This window comes from Clupea harengus, chromosome 20, assembly GCF_900700415.2.
Source record: "Clupea harengus chromosome 20, Ch_v2.0.2, whole genome shotgun sequence".
Lineage (NCBI taxonomy): Eukaryota > Metazoa > Chordata > Actinopteri > Clupeiformes > Clupeidae > Clupea > Clupea harengus.
In genome coordinates this window covers 26,446,371-26,471,765 of record NC_045171.1, presented here as the reverse complement: position 1 = coordinate 26,471,765, position 25,395 = coordinate 26,446,371, and the positions used below count along the sequence as shown (strand labels likewise).

Here is a 25,395-nt window from a genome sequence, read left to right as displayed (position 1 = left end):
TGGACTCCTTACTCTTGCTCACAGTTTTCATCCTACGAGAAGAAAGTGTGAAGGTAACACCATCAGAGGCTGCAGTGAACAGTGAACATGTGGTCTAATGTGTGTGAAAGACATGTTGGAAGTCTAATGTGTGTATAAGACATGTTGGAAGTCTAATGTGTGTATAAAACATGTTGGAGGTCTAATGTGTGTGAAAGACATGTTGGAGGTCTAATGTGTGTGAAAGACATGTTGGAGGCAGAACATTTTCCATGCAGTCAGACTGTTATTCTCAGCAGAAGTCAGGGACTGTTACTCATACCTCAGTACTATTGTCTGGCAGTTGCTAGGGGTTTCCAGAACTTTCCCCTTGAGGGCACTTGGGGCAGTCGCCCTTGAGTAAATCATTCTTAACACTGGCTATTTGTCACTGGGTTTGGGAAATTAGGATGCCCAATTCCCTAAAGCTCCATACATAAAGGATGCTTTTGGGTATGACTGAGAGAGTCTTATGTGCCAACAGGAGTCTCAGGCTGCCCACTCTATGCCTGGCATTGTGTATAGTTTGCCTATGGCCAGCAGGGGTTTGCCAGGTGGAATTCTCCACCACAAAGCCTTGGGGGCACCCGCAAGCACCACGGCACAGCCCTATAGCTGCAGAAGGTCAAAGGTGACAGTGATCGAGTGGCTGCTCAGCATGGGCTCCTTCTCCTCAATGTATAGATCATTTCATGCATGCCTCGAGTGTCTCTTTCATCAATGGCAGAGGCCCTGGTGCCTGAATGAGACTGCCCAGTCTCTGCCCAGATTGAGTTTTTTAGTCATGCATGGCGGGACAGAGATGAGGAGGGCACTGTAAATGGAGTGTGTGTGTGTGTGTGGGGCGGGGAGGGGAGGGGAGGGTGTGTGTGTGTGTGTGGGGCGGGGAGGGGAGGGGAGGGGTGTGTGTGTGTGTGTGTGTGTGTGTGTGTGTGTGTGTGTGTGTGTGTGTGTGTGTGTGTGTGTGTGTGTGGGGCGGGGAGGGGAGGGGTGTGTAGTGTGTGTGTGTGTGTGTGTGTGTGTGTGTGTGTGTGTGTGTGGGGCGGGGAGGGGAGGGGTGTGTGTGTGTGTGTGTGTGTGTGTGTGTGTGTGTGTGTGTGTGTGTGGGGCGGGGAGGGGAGGGGAGGGGAGGGGTGTGTGTGTAGTGAGAGGGAAGGACAATGGTTGCTGAGGAAGGGAGGTCAGAATGTTTGAAATGAAAGCGAGTCCGTGTGGCGGCGTGCTCATCAGGCCTCCGCAGCCTCTCATTAATCACAGATGGGCTGAGATAGACAAAAAAAAGGAGCGCTCATGAATTCGTATCAAACAACAAACACCTCCCCTGTTTTCATGTTTCAAGAGTTAAACATTCCAGCTTATGACTTGCATATTTTTTGTTAAGCCTTATTTTTGAGTGGTCACATATTTTGAAGACTTCACCGCTGTCTTAGTCATCTTGTGGTGACACTTATTAACCCATGCCTGCGCATCACTGAGGCTCTGGGATCTCATGGTGCATTTGAATGACTACTGGTTAAATGATTAACTCTAGTTCACTACAGCAAATATTTACAAATACTTTCCAGTTTTGCTGCTCAAAACATGTTGTCTTAAATGTAGTTCAGCCAAGGCCATGGGATGCAATGTTCCTGGTATATTTGGCATACCCCTCGATCCCTTCTCTCTGACTGTGGGCTGCTACGCTCTCACGATTGTCAACAAACAAATATGGGACTATGGTATGCCGCCCCCTAACGTGCACAAAGTGAGGGCAGATGTCTAAAGATGTTCCTGCCACCACATTATGCCACCATATATTGAGTGAGCGGTCCTCATCACCCCACAACTAACATCCTCCTTTTGATCGTCTGTGTTAGAGGGATAATACCCATCTCTAAATGACACTGCTCTGGTGCCTTCACAGGGGAGCTGAGAGTATTAAAGAGAAAGTTCTGAAAGTGCAGGAATGACATCACTCAGGACAGTTAACCCTGACCTTGCTTGTTCAGGTGGATCATAAAAGCACTTCCCACCCACAGGGTGACAAAGAGCAGAGCAGGCCAAGGCCAATGGGCGACCCTGAATCATCCCCTTGGCTTTAAATCACAACCAAAGATCTGGTGTCTTCACCTCTTGTAGCCCGGGCGAGAGTGAGGACGGGTTTCAATCTAAAGCCCAAGAAGCTGAACCTGATAGCTCCCCTCAGATGTCCTTCCTCGTCTTGAGTGCGTTCTACCTCCACTCATTTAAGGTGGTCTCTTAAACACTCTGAAAAGAGTGGCGTGGGTCTGACACACACGTTCTACCTCTACTCATTTAAGGTGGTCTCTTAAACACTCTGAAAAGAGTGGCGTGGGTCCCAGGACCAGCGCCAGTCTTCAGGAGTAACACTTCCACCCAGCCTTTGTTATCTGCTCTTTGGGGATTGCCACCTTGGGCAGTGTCCCTCCTCTGGGCTATTGTCTCTGGGCCTCATACAAGCACTTTCTGACAAAGGCAAGAGGCAGCCACCGGGGGTGTGGAGGAGGGGGTATGAGCTGTTGGGGTGGTGTGTGTGTATGTGTGTGTGCGTGTGTGTGTCTGTGTGTCTGTGTGTGTGTGTGTGTGTGTGTGTGTGTGTGTGTGTGTGTGTGTGTGTGTGTGTGTGTCTGTGTGTCTGTGTGTCTGTGTGTGTGTGTGTGTGTGTGTGTGTGTGTTGGGAGGGGGGGGGGTTGAGGTGACTGTGTGGGACTATTCTGACATCTACATTCCCTCTCTGCAGGAGGGTTTCCAAGGATAAGGGAGTAAACGGCCCGGACTCTTCCTGTGACCCTCACACACACACACACACACACACACACACACACACACACACACACACACACACGCACACACACACACACACACACACACACACAGTGTTGTCAGTGGCATTGGCTTAAACAGGATTAGCATCCGATACTTACGCCAGAGCCATGATGCTCAAGGGCCTGGCCAGGGACTCCAAGCGCTTCAGTGTCTTCATACTATCTGAGGACAGGCCCATTCCACTGTCCACTGACTGCCCCCCCTGCACAGTCACACAGAGAGAGGAGAGGAAACCACTTTAATCACCATCAACTCTTCTTCACTCTGATGGAGCAATGCCCCCGTGCTGGTGTTCACATTGCAGGGAGATTATAGTCATGATGAGGAAGGGAGTCATGGGAGTCAGAAGGCAATGGAACACTCATGTCTCACCTCGTGGAGCTCGTCTGTCCCATTCTCCATGGTGACCTCATCGAAGGTTTTCACGCTAGCGGGTCGGACCTTAATGTTCCTGAAAGGATAAAATGTCCAATATCAGATCCCAATAGGTGGAAACAGGGTTGAAGCATTCCAGAAGCTTCTCCGTGCCAGGAGAAAAAACACAAGAGTGAGAACTTCATAGATCTGGTAACAGTCTCTTCGCGTCAATGGAATTTCTCTGAAAATAAACGCAGACTCTTTTCATTTCACATTTCAGCACATGGGGAATCAGATAGCTGTTTAATTCAGCTAAAGGGATAAGTATCCTTACTGCATTTCAACACCATTCTCCATAAATAGACTTTGGTGAACCTGTGAAAATACAAGCGCTGGACAAATATTATCTTAAGTGAACATAAATCCTGATGTGGGGTTTTCAGCTTGGGAGGAAATTCCTGAGGGGGGCCATGATGTAGTGAGCTCTCTCTCTCCATTCAGCTCCAGTCTTATCAGCACCTAATCAGCGCTTTCCTTGCCCTCAATCACATCCTAATGTACTTTTGTTTAAGTGCAGGACCTGGAGACTGCTTTGTGCCCAGTCTGTTTGGTTAGTGCTGCGCCTTCCAGGTTATTGAATAGAAACTGGAGAACATGTTTAAGAAAGTGATTAGTCATCAGCTCTCATAGCCCCCCTGGGTCTCTTGAACAGTTCACATCCCAAAATGACTTGTTTCACTGCTTTGGTTTTCCAGAGAGATCCAATGGCAAAGAGTTTGGTATTATCTCTTATCATAAAAAAAAAACAATATCTCTGTGCAACAATTCAATTATATGAAAATGGTAATCTGACCACAGGATGAATTGAATTGTAAAAAGTTTCAGATGAACAACAATGATTGAATCCTGTCTGAGCGTTTCCTTAGTGTGCTTAAAGTGAGTGTGGAGTCAGACGGTGCACAGCTTGTCCAGTAGCGCATGGCTGGTGTGTGTGTGTGTGTGTGTGTGTGTGTGTGTGTGTGTGTGTGTGTTGGGAGGGGGGGATGAGCTGCGGAGGAGAGTGGAGGCCTGGTGGCCAGGAGGTCTGGGCTCTTACCATGTGCCCGAGTCCCTCTGGGAGAGAGGCCGGCTGGAGGAGCCCTCTGTGGGCGCAGGGCTGGAGGGCTTGGTCTCTTTACTCAGCAGGGTGTTGATGGGGATGTAATGCTTCCCTTCCTGACAGACGAAAGAGACACATGCTCAGCCATTGAGGCTCCTCTACATACAAATGATGAGCATGTTATTACAGTGCCAAGCCATACGGCACTCACGGGCCTCAAGGAGAGACCAAAGACCAGGGGAGCCTGGCAAAGGCATCCCATCATAATGAAGACACACATGGAAGAAAGTGAGATGATGATCATTTCCAATCAAGGACGGAGCCAGAGCATGATAAATCAGGTCACTTGGACAATCTCCAATGTCAATAAGCCTCCTAAGTGTGTAATCATTCTAGAGAGAATGTGCACAGTGCTGAGAATATCCTAGAGCTTCTCATCACATATAGGATCTATATCATCCACTACCCTCAGCCCAGGCCTAATGACTGATGATCTGTTGGGTGTGTTAATCTATCCCATAGAGGTTAAACTAAGAGCGCCTTAATCAGAGGGAAATTATAGCCACCATTTTTTCATCTGGGATAATTTAGAATTGAGTATTATTTATTTGACAAAAACATTGAATAGTCATGAGAGGCGATTTCCTTCTTACAATTATCTGACTTCACAAAGGAGAAAATTGATATCGTAGAATGTCTTTAATGGCATTAGAGATAAATAGGAATTTAAGAAGATAAAGTTGTCCTAATATAACACATTTGCATTAAATGATTAGGGGGGTTAAGAACAACAATCTAAACCATTAATCTTTCTTGGTTTTTTTGCAACGTGTACTTTCTTACAGCCAATGGGTTGAACTACGACACAGAAAGAGTTGAGGCGACATACAGGCACTTGCTGGCTTATCAGGCACTGTTACAATAGCACTTAGGGTTTGCATTATCTGTCCTCCTGTTTTTGAATGTGTTCCTCTCTTCTAGGCGTTTCTAAGGGAAGTGTGGGGGCTTGTTGATAGGAACTTCCCTCCTCAGTGAGGCTGAAGACTCCCGTGGGCCAAAGCCCTCTTCAAGCCTTGTGCCGGGCACAAACCAAACTGCACCGTTTCCTGAACACTTGCAATGTGTGAGTCACTCTTGAGATCAATGACTAACCTCACAGTAAAAGGAAGGTTGTAAAACGTCTGGTTCACTAGTGTGATGTGGGAAGAGCTCGCCACATTGGGCTGTGGTCTGGGTTTTTTTATGCTCTCCAATCCAAAGATAATTTATGTGTGTGCTTTGTCAAACATCGGACCCACAATGAGTGGGACAAGTTTACAGTGCTAAGCTACATTTAGAGGGGATTGAAAAAAAAGTATTGAAGAACAGACAGTGCTTTTTTATTATTCTTATTCTTATACTTGTGCCAAGGATTGTGCTGGCTCTGCACCACGAGCAAAAATCACCCTTATGGGGTTTTGAACAGGGCAGTTGGAGGGCAGTTGGAGGGCAGTTGCAAGGGTCTCTTACCTGTTGCACGCTGGCTTGCAGCAAGTCCCCGAGTTGCTCCACCAGCTCTGTGAATGTGGGTCTGTCCAGAGGGTTCCCCTGCCAGCAGTCCAGCATGGTCTGGTATCTGCCAAGAACACAGGTCAGTTAGCACCGCAGTGCACAAACACACACCGTACTGCACCGTACTGCACAGGCATTTGACGGGATCGTAATAAATCATTGGCTGGTGATCAACCCTCAAACAATGTCATCCCTCAAAGTTAGCACTCCTCTGACAGGCCAACCCATCTGACCTCACAGCCAGGTGACCGGGTCTCCCTGAGTTAATCACCCATTCATCACCGAGGCCCTTTATCACAGTCATTAATGGCGCTAGTGAGATCCCATGGATACCGAGGCCCTTTATCACAGTCATTAATGGCCGAGGCCCTTTATCACACTCATTAATGACCGAGGCCCTTTATCAGTCATTAATGACCGAGGCCCTTTATCACACTCATTAATGGCGCTAGTGAGAGCCTGTGGACCGAGGCCCTTTTTTCCTCTCCTGGCTGTCAGGGAGAGTCGGTGGTGCGGAGCTGCTCTGGTTCTCTGACGAGCTGTCAGCATCCCTCCCCAAATGGGACTCCTCTGCGTCCATTATTGCCGTTTCCAGGCAGTAATGGCCTGTAATGGTGGGAAGCAGTCCAGTCGTGGAGGAATGCAGACATGGAACACTGAAATCGAGTTCTTGAGTGGAAACCTCCTTCCTCTCCTCCGCTATAGCGTTCCCTCGGTCGGAGCACGAGACGCTGGCGGTGATGATGGAGCTTCTACTCTTTCCTCTCTCTGTGCTGGTTTCCTCACGTCCCCCCACAGCCATTCATGTTCACCACACCGCTCTCCGATGATTGGCATCACATTGAGTTGATTTGGCAGGAGGTGAAATCCTAGCAAAAGCAGATGGTTCATTACTTCTTCTCGAGCGCCGTCCACCTTCCTTGTTTTTTCTCCCATCTGGGTTTGCGTTCAGGGCATCTTTGGAGGAAGTAGGGCCACTCCACTTCCTGTGTTTGATTCTTCTCTCCAGCCAGGTGGAGGTGGCTGCCGGCTGCCGGACACGGGGCAAAATGCCTAATGGGACACTGGAGCCTTGCCCTGATGATCTACAATCCCAACTCTGCATCCTGTCTAGGGGGATGGTTGAAATCCCTCAGTGAGATCTAATACCCCGCCGTTGCAGAGAGGAGAGGAGAGGAGAGTGCACCTAACCTGATGCTCCGGAGCTCATCATTCTTTTGAATATGAGTCTGTGGGAGGTCCTGCCCCCCAGCTTGTTTGTACCCTTTCTCTGTGCCCTTGACATTCAGGCCTTCCCACACACATTCCTGTGAGGGTGCCAGAGACGGGACATGCAATTGTAGTGGGTCACATTCCTGATGAGTCTGGTGCATCGCCAGCGGGGCAGATTTACTGCCTACCTTCTCTCCTGACCCGCTGGCCCCCTCATCGTCCGTATAACAGGCCTGCTGGGGTGAGGGTCAGGGCCGGGTTCTGTCTGGGGCAGAGCTGGGAGTCATGGAGACCTGCTCATGTGATCAGCATTTCAGACCCACGGCCGAGTCAGTCCCTGACATGGGGGTTGAGGGGGTCACGTTGACACTATCAATGATGGCTCCAACAAGAAGCAGGTGCTGATTGTATTTTACACTGGTGTTATCTCCAGGCTCTGTTTGGGCCCTATCAGCAACTGCTTTGAAGTAGAATGGAAAAGCTCTTTGGCCTTTGCAGATATAACAGTGGATATCATCATAGGACTGGTAGGGCCTGTGGATTCCACTCACATTCCCCTATTTACAGAGAGGGAAGTCTGGCTTGCATTTTGCTGGTCATCTCCAATTATCATCTTACTGAGCTCTCACAATCATCAGTTGGCTCCATGTGGCCTGATCCTTTTCATATGTGACTCCATCATGGAAGTAAAGTTATAAAACGCAAGTAAAGCATTTATTCTATCCAAGTGAATAAGCTGGAGGGGCTTGATATGATAAAACAGAATACGTTGGAACACAAGGTCTGGCACAAGGCAGTAGCAGAATCACTTGACTGAGAGAGAGAGACTGTCGTAAAACTTGAATCTTTGTAATGAAATTCAGCATTTGGCCCATAACAGAAGATACATAAGTGTTCCATGGCTTCCTTCAATCATCCTAGATGCAGTAAAGTCAGCATTCTCCTCGAGAATGTCTCTTTCTGACAGACCTCTGATCTGACAAGTAGACAGGGAGAACAGGGAGAAGCCAAAACAGGTATTTTATTTCAGCAACTTTAAGCATTATCGTGCTCCAGATCCCCTCCACCCGTGGGGGGGGGGGGGGGGGGGGGGGGTGTATCACAACGGCAGACTGGCCTGGGCCCCTTGCCTCTGCACCCAACGACCCCCTACAGCAGCCTAGTTCCTCCAGGTGCGCTGGTGCCTTTAATGGAAGTCTTGGTTACGGCTGTGCTGTTGTTTCGCTCCGTGACGGATCAATGTCTGACACCCCGAACACCCTGCAGTCAGCCTGGCCTGGCCTGGCCTGCCCGGACTCTCTCTCTCACACCCACTAAGTGGATCGCCGTACAGAGTTACTGTCAAAGTCCTTCAAAAGCCTTCTTAGGGTTTTCTTAGTAGGACTGAAATCAGATCCATTTCCTCTATTTAGCTGAATCCATGTAGTATGAAAAGCTTTATTTCCTCTCCATATCTGGCAGTTGCTTTGGTTCCATACTAATGACCCAGGAGAGGGCTTCAGTCTCGCTCAGGAGGGGCGGGGCCATATTGCTTTGGCAGGGAACACTCACAACTCATTCAGTGCCACAGCAGTAAACCAATCCCCCAAGAACAATTCACCCATGAAACCACCCAAATGACCAGACTCTCTCTCTCTCTCTCTCTCTCTCTCTCTCTCACACACACACACACACACACACACACACACACACACACACACACACACCACACACACACACACACACACACACAGACAGACACACACACACACACAGACACACACACACACACACACACACACACACTCAGACACACACACGCACTCACACACACACACACACACACACACACACACACACACACACACACCACACACACACACACACACACACACACACACACACACACAGACACTCGTAACTGTTGTGCACAGAGTTAGCATGTCATGCCAGGCTCACTGAAATAGCAGTCCATTGTTCTTATGGCATAGCCCTGCGCAGTGTCAGAAAGACTTAATGGATATAAAACCAGCCCTGCTGTAATGATCTCATTCATCTCCAAGCCATATAACATATCCGCTTCTAGCAATTCCATCTAAATCGCACGGTCTGTTTTTTGTTCATCAAGAAATGTGGAACAAATGAGTCTTACATCTCAGAGGAGGAGTACTCAGGTGCTTTCATTCTAGTGCCTTCCTTCAGTCGGCAGCAGAACTCCTCGTCAATGTGGAGGCCAGGGTATGGGGAGGCGCCTGGGGAGAGGAGAGGGAGAAGAAAGGGAGGAGGGGGGGGAGGAGGGTTATCAGGAGAACACATCTCGCAGACTCACATGAGAGGTCACTTCAAAGAGATGAGAGGAGAAACTCCCAGAACTGTGAAAAGAGCTGCGAGCACATTGAGATCAATGGGGAAAGAAGTGAGAGAAAGCGAGGACAATGGCTCCGGAGTTCACGTCTCGTTGTTGGAGAAGGAGCTGGGCGACCATAGTCCACCGCTCGGTGAAATCAGCATCAATACTGAAGCACGCAGCCAAAACAAGTATGCAGCCGGCTTATTAGAAATGATACCCACTTGAAGGATCATCATGAGTCACGAAATAATATTTGTATGTGCTTGACCGAAACCCCTGATACAATATCAGATAACACATGAAGGCCTACTGTACCATGTCTGCAACAACAATGAATTTCAATGAAGTTTTCCCCCTCATTCCAGATGGAATCTCAGCACATTACAACAGATTAGAAAAACATGAAAAACAAATGGATTGAACAAATGTAACTGTCATCCATTTTTAAAAGACTTTATTTGAATAATGGCAACTCATGAAACCGGGGCAGAGAGCCCAAAATGACAAGACATGGTTTCAGCTGCTAGACTAGCCCGCTAGAATCTGCATACGGATGCACCTTGGGTCTGTTACGAACGTTTGATCTGCACGGATTAGAAGGCTGCAAGTCATTGTGTTTTTCTTCCGCCTTTTCATGTTGTAATTTATCTACTTTGAGACAAATGTTAATGCTGTCCAGATGTTCAAGGTAATGTATGTGTATGGGTGTGTGTGTGTGTGTGTGTGTGTGTGGTTGTGTGTGTGTGTGTGTGTGTGTGTGTGTGTGTGTGTGTGTGTGTGTGTGTGTGTGTGTGTGTGTGTGTGTGTGTGTGTGTGTGTGTGTGTGTGAGAGAGAGAGAGAGAGAGAGAGAGAGAGAGAGAGAGGGAGAGAGAGAGACAGACAGACAATATATAGACCAGAGATAATAACTGTACGTTAAGAAACAGACATACGTACAATGGCGTCTTAAAGGTTGCACCGTCTCCACAGCGGGTGCAAACATTGACATTGATTGGCTGCTTGGTAACAGTGAGTTTGCATTTCCAACTGAAGACACAGCTTGTCCAAATGTGAGCCATTCTTTCTGTTTTTATAGCCCTTATTCATGATCAAGTTGCTGTTAAAGCGCACTAATGTTGTCGCACTAGCAGCATGAAAACTGTTTTCTTAAGCTGACAATGTAACTCCCCCGTCCGTCCCAGAGGGACAGTTCAACAGCAGCAGACAGTTATTGCCTGCTCCATCTGGACGAGGTGGGTAGTTCAGGGCACCTCATAGACACTTTCAAAACATCTTTAAATGGCATCTTTGATTAAAGGCTGTGCTGGCCTTTTCTCCTCATTCCGTGGGAGTGAATGCCTTTGCTAACACTTGTGTAACACGCCATGTGTACATTCGAATGGGAGAACTCAATCAACTGCGCCATCTGCACGAGCAATTTCACTGGAGCAACATGCAATGGAACGGACTAATAAACATACAAATTCAAATCTGTAAAAAGGAGGAATCTGTGAGGCAGCGAAGTGGGAACACAAAGTGTGGGACAAAACTGTCGAGGCTGTTTAGATAAACAAACCTCCGCATCGATCAGTCAAGTATGCACTGATGGATTGATGAAAGGAAAGAGGGACATATCTGGGGAGATTTGAGAAAATTGACACGGGTCAAAAGCGCTGGTGCAGTCGGAGCCATACGCCCATGAGGCATTGGGGAATGACTGTGTGAACGGGAGAGCACATGAGGTTTTAGATGGGTGAATTCTAAACGCAGAGGACAGTGGAGGTGTATTTACCCAGCGAGAAGATCTCCCACATCAGCACGCCGAAGGACCACACATCACTCTGTGTGGTGTAGATCTTGTCAAAGATGGCCTCGGGCGCCATCCACTTCAGGGGGAGCCGGGCCTACGGGCGAGGAGAGACGGACACAAGGCTGTTGGCTTTCCTCTCTCTCTCTAGTGCATGCTTTACAGGTCAGCCTGGACCACTATGACCAGGCGCTGAACTCTGAACCAGTACACAAACATTTCTCCTGACAGAACTAATGTCTTGACCAAAGGATTGATCATCCAGATATAAGTGGCTTTTTTGTAGTATATTCATATTTATATGTTTATATGTCTATATGTACTGTAAATATGTACTATAAATATGTACTATAAATAGTATGTTCGTTGCTTCCCAGATACGTGACATCCGTATGCTTTCAGGATGTCTCTTAGACCACCAACTTACATCTCCTTTGCGCACGTAGTCAGGGTCTTTATAGACGTCTCTCGCCAGGCCAAAATCACATATCTTCACCACGTTGTTTTCAGACAACAAAATGTTTCTGGCAGCCAAGTCGCGATGGATGCACTGTTGAAAGCAAGTACATTTAAGACTCAGTCATGGCTCATATCTCTCAGAGCATGCACTGATAACAGACACAGGGCCTCACGCTGCAATGAGGCTCTGGAGTTTGGAGAAAAGAACATTTGTGTTGGACGGGTGGTTGTTTGACTTGTCAATGCAGTTCTACATCTCTGATATGAAACACGTGTGATCAGCGCACATGCTGCCAAGGTGTGATAATGCAGGGCAGATGATGAACACGTGGAAGAATTACAAGAGATATTCCACTTTCTTATTCGGTGGAACAGTAATTGTTTGACTGCCTCTGCAGTAACTGCTGCTGGCGTGATACTGAACTGTACAGGGGTGTAGTGAGAACGCTGCTTTTCCTCTCGAGGGATGTTACTGTATGAAGTCATACAGTAGAAAAGTCTCTCCGGTTTTTCTTTTTGTTTTCCTGAAGAATACGGTTAACTGTATGACTCCAGTTGCCAATGATTCTCTAGTGACCTGAGTGCTTTTGACACAATGACTGGCAGTCTGTGGAGATGCCCTTACCTTCCGTGAGGCCAAGAACTCCATGCCTTTCGCCACTTGAAAGCTGTAACAAATCAAGTCCTCCATTGTCAGAATCCGCTTATACAAGTCCTCAGATTCTGCAAAAGAATGGGCGGGAAATGACAATGATTAAACCGAACGGGAGTATTCTGTTCCTAATTCAACACACAAATCAAAACTCGCAGCATTAGCGAAGAGACAGCAAGACTTGCAATATCTCTTCCCAAATCTCTCCACGTACTTCATGTCACACCATGATATAATGTTCAACGTTAATCCTCCTTCTGGTGCCGTCTTAAAAACATCCCCTAAGAACAGAGAGCCCTCCCGCCCCCGCCCCCACCCCCACCCCCACCTCCTGCCTCCTGTTTGGACTCTTTGTCTGACACGTGCGGCTCGTTCACTTAATGATGCTCAGTTGGAGGAAGAGGGGGTGGTAGGTCGGTGGGTGGGTGGGTGGAACTCCTTGGTGACCCACCTGAGTAAACAGTTTATGAGAGCAGAAATAACACGCAGAGTGCAGTGTGTGTGTTGTGTGTGAGTGTGTGTGTGTGTGTGTGTTGTGTGTGAGTGTGTGTGTGTGTGTGTGTGTGTGTGTGTGTGTGTGTGTGTGTGTGTGTGTGTGTGTGTGTGTGTGTGTGTGTTGTGTGTGTGTGTGTCTGTGTGTGTGTGTGTGTGTGTGTGTGTGTGTGTGTGTGTGTGTGTGTGTGTGAGAGAGAGAGAGAGAGAGAGAGACTGAGGATGGGACAATAACACGCGGAGTGCAGGCCAGTGGTGACGGGAGGATGGGACAATGAGACAACACAAACAAGCAGCCAGGGAAGTGCACAGGAAGAGAAGAGCAGGCAGGAGCCCAGCAGGGGGACAGTGAATCCAGCTTCATAAGTTGAATTGTATTTATGAATCAGAGAGGAAGCTCTTCATCAGATACAGAGGGGAGGAGGAGAACAGACACAGGGCATTGAGGTCAGGGTGGGGCGGAGGTGTGCAGGAGAGGATGTGTTGGAGGGGGAGGGGGTGGGGGTGGGGGTGGGGGTGGGGGGGAGGAAGACGCTCAGGCCGCTACCTTCCTCCTCCTCTTCAGAGTCGCAGTAGCTCTTGTCTTCGATGAAGCCGGAGCTGGCGGAACTGCCGGTGCTGGCGACGCTCTCCAGCCGACGCTTGATGAGCTCGCTCAGGTCACAGCCGGAGCCCGAGTGTACCGCTTTGCCATCCTGACTCTGGGCGAGACACACAGCACAGCACACTGGTCAGGCAGCTGGCCGAGACACACAGCACACTGGTCAGGCAGCTGGCCGAGACACACAGCACACTGGTCAGGCAGCTGGCCGAGACACACAGCACACTGGTCAGGCAGCTGGCCGAGACACACAGCACACTGGTCAGGCAGCTGGCCGAGACACACAGCACAGCACACTGGTCAGGCAGCTGGCCGAGACACACAGCACACTGGTCAGTCAGCTGGCCGAGACACACGGCACACTGGTCAGTCAGCTGGCCGAGACACACAGCACACTGGTCAGGCAGCTGGCTGCCCATCTCCACCTGAGCCAAGCCCCACGTACCTCACGAAGGCCCACACTTCCCCCCCACCTTACCTTATACACCACAAAGTCAGCCCTCTTGCTCCGCAGGTAGTTGGACAGGTTGCCATACTTGCAGTACTCCACGATAATCATCAGGGGACCTTATGGAGGAATTAATTAAGGAAGGAATCAGTGCCACTAACATTTAGCTAATGCTGATGTTAAATTGTCACAGAATACATTTTTCTTGAGAGAGAAGAAAAAATAACATTCTAATTTGAATATTCCTTGCATGTCCTGTGTAGTACTGGTACATTACATTTCATGTCAGATATTCACCTGAGTGATTATACATTGTAAAATAACAGGTATTTGGTAAAATGGTATTTGCTGTCATTTGCATACATCCCAAAGGTTTTACAGACTGTTTTCAAGATTGGGAGCACATTCGACTTGAATTCTGTTTGACTAGTACCTCAGTTTACAGAAGCTGGATGGACGAGGGGAGGCTATAATACAATATTAGCTTTGGAGGATTAGCTTTCAGGATATATAGAGTGAGCAATTCAATATGATAGATAATAGAAATATACCTTTCAAGGAAGCTACATATCAAAGTGCTAAAAAACATAGAATTGTGCATACATTTGTAACAGAAAGATCTACAACCTACCTACACACAACACCATAAATAATGAACATACAAGTACGAGGTACATCATATGACAGACTTCACGCAAGTGTTTGCACAGATGGCTAAAACAAATGAAACTAAATAAACTGAACATGTCTGATGAATGTTTGATGAATTCAACAATCTGGGAACTTGAAACTTTTTGAAAAATTCTCTTTTGAGCCTCTCCCTGACATCCCTGACAACATCTTTAAAAGAAAACTAAAAACGTACCTCTTCACATTAGCCTTTAACTAGCTACCACTTCGCACTATATATATATATATATAAATACTTTTAATTTAATTTAATTTAATTTAATTTAATTTAATTTAAATCTCTACTGGTGATATTAAGGGGTTAGATTAAATATATCTCTATAATTATAATTATAATTTAATTTTTTTTGCACTATATCTGAGTTATGTTTCTTTGATGTCTATTTTTATGTGCATGTAATTTCTTTGTGCATATTATGTATTTGCTGTAAAGCACTTTGAGCTGCATTCTTTTGCATGAAAGGTGCTATATAAATGAAGTTTTATTATTATTATTATTATTATTATTATCCCTGGCGTTAGGTCAATCCTGTGCTCACCTCCGGGCTTGGTGCAGGCTCCCAGCAGGTTGACCACGTTGAGGTGGTGACCGATGTGGATCAGTATCTTCAGCTCAGACATGAGGGCTCTCCACTCATTATTGGTGGCTCCGCCTGTCACACACACACACACACACACACACACACACACACACACACACACACACACACACAGACACACGCACGCACGCACGCACGCACGCACGCACACACACACACACACACACACACACACACACACACACACACACACACACACACACACACACAGTGGAACACACACACACACACACACACACACACACACACACACACACACACACACACACACACACACACACACACACACACACAACACACACACACACACACACACACACACACACACACACACACACACACACACACACACACACAGTGGAACACAGGAGAGATGAGAGAACATTAGAGAAGATGGGAGAACATCTGCACATATCCACACTTGGGCTATTCCACAACACCCCTTTAGAAACACAACAATGTGTTCTTTGGCTCTGAAATCTATCTGCTGTCAAAAGACCAAAGATATTTCATTCTCATGACTCCGAGTGAACATACTATGAACATAGGGTACTGGCATGGACCTCCAAGGTGACTCGGAATGATGGATTACATTGATTGAGATCAAAGGGGAGCTTGCTGGCAGATTCCTTTTTAAAACAAATAAAACAACTGGCTGGTAAGCTCTTTGACTTAAGCCTCCTTTATCCCTACAAAAAGGACAGCACAAAATGGCCCCCAGTAAATATTTGATGTAAAAGCAACATCACATAGTTTCAATATTACAAGCTGTAGATAAGAAAGATGCGTGTAAATGAACTTTAAATACCCTTAATCATATTTTCAACAAATACATACACTACACCAAGAAGTGTAGGCAAGGGAGACATTACACAGAGAATATCACAATCCACATATGGAGTCAATACTTCCAATCTTTTTATGGCCAAGCAAGTGAACATAGTTCTTAGAATTCTGTACATCAGGAGAGGCAAATATGTAGGGCAAAAGCAACATCCTGGGAGTCATGGAAGGCAGTTTTTGTTTTTAGCACATCAGGTTTCCTGCAACTTCACACCATCAAAATGACATGTCAGTGGTCTGTTTTAAGAGCAATTAAGAGATTATTCATAGTCAAATGCTAATCCAATAGATTGAGGGGGTTAAACCAGTGTTCCTTTCCTTAATATTGGGCTAATGAATGTGAGCCCAGCACCCTGAAGAGAGGTGTGCCTTGAGATGTACTGTGGGCTGACTGTGGCGCTGTGGCTGAAGTATTACTGCCTGTGGCAGACTCAGCTCTCAGGCCTTTCACTGCTGTGCTGTGGGTTTCTGTGTTCTTCCCCGTCTCCACCGGTGGTTCAACCCCTTCTGTGCCAGAACGGAAGAATTGTGGGGGGGGGGGGGGGCGACTCATCAGGAGTGGGCTCGGCATGTTCTAGATGCAGCCCGTCTGCGAGAGAGAGAGAGCGCCGCTTTTTATTACCCGCTGACCTGGGGTGCACGCCGAGGCATCCGGCCAGCGCCGCTCCTCCGTGATGGATGTGAGAGGAAGATTAACGCTTCTACGCTAGGCGGCGAGTGACCTGATTTATCATCATCACCGAGTTAGCCTCTGCCCACCATCCGAGCGTCGCTCATCAGTCTGGGCAGGCTGGTCATCACTCTCCACTTGTCACGGCTTTAACAGTGGGAAAACGAAAGTTATTTTGACCTTTGGGGGATGCTAATATGATTTTGCCAAAAAAAAAAGATGCTAGCCGTTTTCCGTTTTAATCACAGCACTCCCAGGAGACGGCCCGTTGGAATGTGTGTCTGATTCGCTGAAGGACTGGCATGAGCGCTTACTAAAGGGTTTCTTTTTTCCAGGCATCTCCATTTTGAGTGAATATGTTATATTAGGACGAAGATGGCCTCTGATATTTGGAATGCAGATATAAAATGATGGCTCCCATAAATCAAACAGGGACGCCGGGGAGAAGAGACCAAACTCCAGTGATTTCCAGACCATCTGTTGCGGCGGAGCCATTAATGGAGGATCAGTGAATATTTGTACATTTACTTAAATTATACCTTGTACTTTTAAACCTCAGATCACCTGCAAAACTTGGACGACAGTTGCTGCTCTGAACTTTTTCCATTTTTGAAGACGTCAGGGTTTGCTGAGTGAAACCAGTTGTAAGTTCTGTCTACAGCTGAGAAATGTGCGATATCTGGTAATTGTCTTCGCATGGCTTATGAGCACAGATCACACACGAGGCATAGAAATGAGCCACCAAATGACAGCTTTCTGTTTCCCATCTTTCCCCAAGAACAAAGCTGTGGCTTTATTTTCAAGTTCTGATCTGGAAGCAGCCATTATCATCACAAGACTCCCTGAATAGGACCACGTTAGAAAGGGACCCAGTTAGCATCTTATTCCAGAATAGTGCTGGGCAGTTCATCGAGAAGTTCTGGGAGAGAAAGAGAGGGTACTCCTACCTTTCAGCATTTTCACAGCTACCGTCTTGCATGTCGACAGCTTATCAATCCCAAAGGCGGAGGCCTCCACCACTTTCCCAAAAGCCCCATGCCCTAGAGTTTTACCTGGGAGACAAACAAACAAGGAGGCCTGATTGGTTGAGTGAGCCTACATGAGGTTGTCTGGCCCAGGGGAGACATACATCAAGCCAGAGCCCTGTCAGAAGTGATATGGGCCTGTAATTAAAACAACCTGTGGAGGTTCTGACCACTGGCCTGGCCCTCCACAGGGGATTTATGGAGCAGTTAAGACTGCATGACAGCAGCGGGTCGCTGATAAATAATGGTGCACTAATCCGGAGCAGAAAGGCCATCCACAAACCAGCTCCTATCCCTCTCAGGAATGACGAGGCCTTTAACAGCCACGGCCACGGACGAGGAGCAGCAGCAGCAGCAGTCTGAGAGTATGAAGTACTGAAATACATCAACTTCTTGTTATAGGCCAATCATAAAGCACTTCAACTGAAGTGAGTGAGTTCTTCATGTTTGTGTAGTGAGGCATTCATCACGACTGGGCTACTCTGACAGACTCTGATAGAGGAGGATGCTCACCCAGTCTGAGGCGGTCTCTGGGAAAATCCCACTTATTGCTATCATACGGCAGGCGGTCACACTGCTCGTCCAACGGCATGTGGTCTGGGTCCATGATGATGGACAGGTAGCCCGTCTTGATGTCGGCAGAGCTGGGCTGGAGAACAGATTCAGATATAGACATAAAATATGCACACAGACAGAAATGATAACTGACACGTCCAAACATGTTTAAGAGCAAAACATTGAGTTTCTGAACATATCAGAAAAACCAAAGCCTAAAACCCTATTAATGATGAGAAACACATGAGGTGTGGGAGCAGTTCAATCTCACCTTTCTGAGTTTGCGGATGAAGAGAATGAGCATGATCCAGAGGAAGGTGGCCGCCGCACCGGTGCTCACCAACACTATTACTTCAATGTTGGCTTTCCCCTCGTCCCCTAAACAACAGTGACAAGATCCGAGTTAGCCACCGGGTGAACTCATCCAGCCGTGGCTGATGCTGCAGCAAACTCACTCCCTTCCCCGTTTCATTTCCCCCCGAAATCTACTGAGCCTTGTGGAGACAGGATTAGACAGTATCAAAATAAGTAAACATGTAGCTTCTCTGACACACTATACAGGCCAGACTGACTTTAATATAATGCCATGCATGTGAGCTGGCGGACGCCTTAACACCAGTTTGTTGACATTCTTTGGTGTCAGATATGTTTTCTCGTGTCCATAGCTCAACCTCTGTGACACGTTGTGTACTCTCTGCAGAGGAGCACATTGTGTTGTTTATCCTCTGTTTATTTGGCCTGTGCATACCGCTCGATTGATCATGTGTTACATCCCCTGATCCAGCTCCAGTGTCCCACCAAGGATTGCCAAATTGTCAACACGTAGTGCTGGGAGGAAAACAAGGTTTACGCTTCCAGAACACTAACCCTAAGGTGCTCCTAGGAAAAGCTTTGTTTTTTTTGTTGAAAAAAACACATGCCAATTTCAGCCAAAGGCATAAAAAGCACAACACTGACTACAAATGGTAGTTAATAACATTGCTTTGGAGAATGCAGGAGAAAGAGAGAAATCTGTGTTTTCACACAAGCGCCAATAGGAGCATCCCTTGCTTGACCTGGCCTCTAGAAACCCTGTTTCATGTTTCACGTCTCGAGCCCCTTTAATGGGCGGACCTTTCCCCCAACATTGGCCCTCGCTCATTAGCAAAGCTCTTCTCCGACTCCACAGAGGTCAGCTCCCATGAGAGAGGACCCGCGCAAGAACCCCAATCATAAAAAGCACTCAGGAATTCACGTTTGGCATTCCTGGCAGTTTTGGCTTCTCTCTCAGGGGATAGCTTAGTGTTGAAGCACGGCCGAGCCTGTTTGTAAGGCATGAAAGAATTACAGACAGTTGTAAAAGGCTTTTGATTGGTCATGCATTTCACTGTCTAGCTACGCACTGTCAAAATCTATGCACTGTCGCTGATTTGCATTCCAAAATCGGTTTAAAGACTAATTTCATTTAATAGATTGAACTCACCAGCCAGGGATTGTTTTTTTTCTATAAAGAATCACATTCATCGGTGATTGTAAAGAGTCCTCCAAGTAGGGTTTCCACTAGGATTTTTTCTTGTCCGGAAAGATTTCATTTCACCGCACAGATTCAGAACTTACTGGCGCATGTTTCAATAGCAGTCTATGTTACAAACACAAATGTCATATATCCTATATAATGTACACTTAGATTGGCAAAAGAATGACCACATCCTCAAGTCACTTCGACTGTTACCAGGATGGGCATGTGGATGAGGGGTGGGCAACTCAATTCCACTTGAATAGATCATATTATAATAAAATGTATAAATTCTACACGTTTTCCATACTGACACAGTCGTGTTCACACTACATTATTCTCATTTGATGCAATCAGATCAGACAGTCAGACTGTCCTGCTTAGCAACCATAGACACTGTTGATACTTAACAACCATAGACACTGGTGTGACCCCATATTTTTTGCATAAGCTATGCTACAACTAGGCCTACACAAGATTATTTTCAAAGCAATGGTTCGACGAGACAAGATACATGCTGCAAATTGTTCCTGCTCCATTGATGTGAATAAGCCTACATACCAAAAGGTTGCTTCCATTTACCTTCACGTTATACCAAGAAATAGAATAATTTGATTAGCTAATCACCATGATGCCTGATTTTATTTCCTATTCATTGCCACTACTGTGGACACGGTGAAGGGTTTGGAGGGCGGAGCTCAGCCTGATGCTTCACAAAGAATGAAACGTGATTGGATACAAATAGGTTTTTTCCCACGGTGTCTAATGGGAGTAGGAAGTGGTTGAGTATTGTGACTCGCATTAATCAATAAAATGAGTAAATAATAATAAATAATAAAATATAGTATTATTGTATATTGTTAATAGTTATATTCATTTAAATGTCAATGTGGAAGGATTTTATGTTTTGTATGCGCATTACTGCCTGACATTTTGACCGGCAAGTTTTTAATGTATCGTTTTTCAATAAATGTTACCAGGCAAAAACCGGCTAAGGGAAACACTGTTCCTGAGTAATCGTGTCTCACCAACGACTCGGACCACAGCGCTGGACGCCACGGCTCCTTTATCATTGCTGGCCCGGCACTCGTACATCCCCTCATCCTCCTTCTTCACCCGCTGGATGATCAGGACCCCCTCTGCCATCAGGGTGATCCCTGGGAGGACAGCACAGCACAAACAGTGAGATGTGCTTGAAGGGAACAGGTCACAGACATCAGCTTGACTTGAAATAATCATTTTTGACGAATAGCCCTAAAGGTCAATACAAATTGAAATCAAAATGTCCATACGCAGATGTCTATCATTTTGGATTTCAGATGCATGTTGCAAGGTGCGAGTGTGTCTTTATCCCCCGGAATGTTCCATACCTGGTCCTTCAACGACAGGAAGGTCATTTTTGTACCATGTGATGTTGGGTCGTGGCACCCCGCGGGCGAGACAGCTCAGCGTCAGAGTGCTGCTGCTGTTCACGTCCTGATTGGTCAGGTTGTGTCTCAGAGATGGGCTGGTCCTCTCTGTGGGATTGAAACAGCAGAGCCCAGGTTTGTGCAGGTTTGCTAAGACTCAGTGCTACCTTGATTTGGGACTGGCAGCGGTAAGTCGTTGGCTTCTTTCCAAAACATTCACAGACTTAAAAGCAGCAAAAGCTGTTGTGGCCAACTGAACTCAAACAATTTCACTTGGTGAGGCTCGAAAGTGTTACCCACCATTGATAACAAGTGCAGCAGATTTCTGGATCTCTGTGCCTGTGTGGAGATTGAGGGCCCTGCAGTGATAGTCTTCTGTCAGGTTTCTGGACACGTTCTGCACCAGGATGGAGACTGACGTGGAGTACAGCCCGGACGACTCTTCTCTCTCCACGACGGTTCGGTTGGAAGCATCATACCAGCGCACAGAACTGTAGAGGTATCGTGTAGCCCGGCACGTCAGTGTGATATCAGACCCTTCAATGGCTGTGCCAGGAGATATGTCTAAGGATTCTGACCCATCTGCAGAAGAGACAGAGAGGGAGAAAAAGCACTGTTAAACAAACACACAGCATAGAATCAACACCTTTTCAACAGGCAAGGACCAAAAACACAACAACAGGCCAAGGATGCAGAAAAAGTCATTGATGATCCCAAGGTCTTGAAAGAGAGAGAGAGGCTGTGAATGGCTATCAGATGTCCCTGTCTGTCCCTCTCCGAGCGGCGGAGGCAGAGAGCATGATGCAGCGCATCACTGTGGCCAGGAATGTCAAATTTGCAGTTATTTCCTGTTTCATCACTGCTAATTGGAAGCATGTTGCTGGCGGATGGCGGTGCTGATGGCCGACCTGCAGTGGTACAATAGGAACCAGGCTGGAGCCGGGCCTCAGGGGAAGAGAGTGCAGCTTGTTTATTCACATTGCTGGAGAGCATTCGGCGTTCCGTAAGGGAAGACAGCTGTTATTACAATTCTGTCCCTCTCTCACCCGCATTCCTTTGCTCTCAGTCATCTGCACCTCTGGAGCAGCGTAGCATATCAGCCTGGGATACCCCCCACATACTCACACACACACACACACACACACACACACACACACAAACACATACTGTATGCTCACACAGACACACACTCACACACTCACACACACACACACACACACACACACACACCCACACACATCCACATACTGTATGGTCACACAGATACACACTCACACATTCACACACACATCTTACATATATGCTCACACAGATACACACACACTCACACACGTCTTTGTCTGTTGTGATCAAGCGTGCATCATCTTCCTGTTTGTCTTGTCCTGGACTCAACCACTTTGACAAAGTACTGCCACTTTGGTATGTTCCTTCTATCTCCCAAGCACTCGCTAGGCTTCAGCTCCCCTCAAGGATATTAGTTGCGTTTGCTGGACGCGCCGACTGCTGCTTTGCACTCGATTACATAACAGGCCTGGCTGCTTTTTCATTTGAGAGAACATTTGGAAGCGGTCAGCAGCATATTAAAAGTGATTCACCGTGCAGGACGGGCTATTGGACAAGAGAGAAGACCTGCCGGCACAACAGTGCAGCCGTGCCATGAGACCCCTGCCATATGGCTCTGCACATGTTGTGCCTTCTGTCCTCAAGTCTGCCTGCCTGCCGTACAGGAAGATGGTTTCAATTAATGCCCCCCTCCGGTCGCTTTATTGCACGATCCAATCGGTGCATTCCTGGCTTTTGCAAAGTGATTCATTACATATGTGTAGGTCAATAGAAAAGCGAGCGCTCAGCCAGTACAGTATGGATGCTTGCAAAAATAAAAGCCAGTCAAGCATTTCTGCCTAAAAATGGTCAGACTGTAGAGTTCTGAAAGGCCTTTTGCTGTTCCTACAACTTACAAATTGTTGACCCACTTACCGCTGACGTAGAAAATCGTGCTCATTGTGTGTTTGCCAACTTTGTTGATAGCTTGACAGGAATAAACGCCCGAGACATTGGCTGCAGCCACCACCAGGGTGCTAATGGTCTGTAGAAAAAAAGTAAAGGGTCAAAATAAATGTTACTGTAGGAGCCACATTCTGTCCAACATCAGTGCCACATTCATAAAAGAAGACAGACTACATTCACACTCTTGCAAGCACAAAACCTGACCACTTTTCTTCCTCAGATTTCTTCTTCATCAGCATCACTTGGGTTATTGGCCCTTAGCAGGTGGGCTAAAGGTCATGCTAAACCCTGGCCTCTCTCTCCACTCTCTGGTGCATTGCATTAATACAAGGATACATCTGGAGGTCTCCAACCCAAGGCTCCTCTCCTGGGCCGGCACAGAAGGAGTGGCTGGGCTCCATGTCATTTCCTGACAAGCGTTTACAATGCCACACTCAATTCTGTCACTATTGGAGTGGAACCCATTTAATGGCTCAAGTAGACACAATAATAAGTCTGATTTTGGGCGCGGAGCCAGATTCAAGGGGCTCTGTTTTGTGTCCAGAATGACATCTGTTTTCAGACGCCGTCACATCAAACACTATGAAATGCTTTGGGGTGTATTGTCTGAGTGGCACACCATTTGGTACAATGTAAACTTCCTGGGGTTTCCGAAGCCATTGTGATACCTTGACATTGCAGACAAGGGCTTTTTTCTGTGAGTAAGTGGCCTGTTTTCAGCGTCTTTCAGTGATCTTTTCTGGGGTCAGCTCTAGACACAGATGATGCAGCTTAAGCCAAGGGCAATGCAAAATGCACACACTGACTGGATCTGGGAATCCAGCTTGGATCAATCTGTTTTGCAGCAGAGATGTTATTCTTAAGCACAGTGGCACGGTGGCTTACAACGCATTGCCATAACCTATGCCTATAATTCTTAATGTCATCTAGTTGTGAAATGTGTCTGAGGAGCAGAAAACATTGATAATACTGGCATCAGACCCTGATGGGCTTGACAATGTACTGAAATGTGTATCAGTCCAGTGTATGCATCACTGGGACCAGGAATGAACAGAGAGAGCAAGGAAGGAAGATGGGGAATAGTAACTTGGGCAAGCATCTGTGCACACGCATGTTTGTTCATGTGTGCCTGGCCAAGCGTGTGTTTGTGAGTGTGTGTGTGTGAGAGAGTGAGTGTGTGTGTGTGTGTGTGTGTGTGTGAGAGAGTGCGTGTGTGTGTGTGTGTGTGTGTGTGTGTGTGTGTGTGTGTTTGTTCTGTACACAACTACATACCACATAAACATTTGGATAGTCACATTACCACAAAGACATCCAATATGTTCCTGTAAACAACTGATGGAAACAGTGTGTGGTAGTGTGGCAGTGTAACTCCAGAACATGCCATCCGATCTCCAAAGAGTCGCTCTCTCTCGCCCTCCAGGCCGTCAGTCTCTGGGTGATGACCTGACCAGACATTCTGTGACCCCTCTCACCTGCCCCCATCTCTTGCTCTCAGCCACTTTGACCTAACCTGCCTACCCCCACCTCACCCCCACCTCACTCCCACCTCCCCCCCCCCCCCCACTCTACCTTTAGCCAGTCATTACTGGAGTCCTTGTGAGGGGGGGTGGGTGGGGGGGGTTCGCTCCTTGCAAGGCTGCTGCTCCTAGGCCGCAGGGGGGATTTATGTGGAGTGACAAAGAGGAATTCCCCCTCACCCAATCTCTCCCCCCTTCCCTAAAGCGTGTGTGTGTGTGTGTGTGTGTGTGTGTGTGTGTGTGTGTGTTAGGCCTTGTTATCACCGACCCCTGCACACTCCCCTCATAAACCAACAGCGAATTCAGGCCACAAGTGCCTGTAAAAGTGACCAGCTCAGGATTTACTTTCACTGCAGATTCAAACTGATGGTCCATGCACACGTGTGCAAGGGCCAATGTTATCCCTCGACCTGCTAATATTTATGACTTTCATCATGTGTGTTGGAATAGACCATAGAAACGTGAATGCTGGATTTGCAACGCATCATCAGAGCAGAGAAGAAAAGTCATAAATCTCTGTCAGAGTTCAATCACTACTATAATAACATATTACTATATACATATAATAATATAAAATATTACTATTATGCACTTCAATGATGTGCTTTTGCTGTTTGCTTTTGAATGAAGGACCCTAAGAGCACATATCTGACTCCAGTGTGCCAGACAGGTTTACTACACCCCCTCCTGCAGGCTCACGCTGACCAAGCCACAGAGTCTCCCAGGGCATGTGCTGAAACATCAGCTACGTTGG

The 25,395-nt window shown here is 47.0% G+C and overlaps 1 protein-coding gene across 1 annotated transcript in view; it reads right to left on the bottom strand.

Moving 5' to 3' along the window:
* kdrl (kinase insert domain receptor like) overlaps nt 1-25,395 on the bottom strand; it is a 50,873-nt gene that overhangs the window by 1,960 nt on the left and 23,518 nt on the right. The window contains exons 12-30 of the mRNA XM_031587024.2: nt 23,095-23,203; nt 21,418-21,699; nt 21,079-21,225; nt 20,737-20,865; nt 18,485-18,591; nt 18,172-18,307; nt 17,581-17,685; nt 15,061-15,174; nt 13,862-13,950; nt 13,330-13,483; nt 12,264-12,361; nt 11,607-11,729; nt 11,165-11,276; nt 9,195-9,294; nt 5,810-5,915; nt 4,298-4,416; nt 3,217-3,295; nt 2,943-3,046; nt 1-32 (exon numbers count right to left, since the gene is read on the bottom strand). The exon at nt 1-32 is cut by the window's left edge and continues 1,960 nt beyond it. Coding sequence (XP_031442884.1) covers nt 1-32; nt 2,943-3,046; nt 3,217-3,295; nt 4,298-4,416; nt 5,810-5,915; nt 9,195-9,294; nt 11,165-11,276; nt 11,607-11,729; nt 12,264-12,361; nt 13,330-13,483; nt 13,862-13,950; nt 15,061-15,174; nt 17,581-17,685; nt 18,172-18,307; nt 18,485-18,591; nt 20,737-20,865; nt 21,079-21,225; nt 21,418-21,699; nt 23,095-23,203 — 2,245 coding nt within the window. The remainder of the gene's footprint in view (nt 33-2,942; nt 3,047-3,216; nt 3,296-4,297; nt 4,417-5,809; nt 5,916-9,194; nt 9,295-11,164; nt 11,277-11,606; nt 11,730-12,263; nt 12,362-13,329; nt 13,484-13,861; nt 13,951-15,060; nt 15,175-17,580; nt 17,686-18,171; nt 18,308-18,484; nt 18,592-20,736; nt 20,866-21,078; nt 21,226-21,417; nt 21,700-23,094; nt 23,204-25,395) is intronic.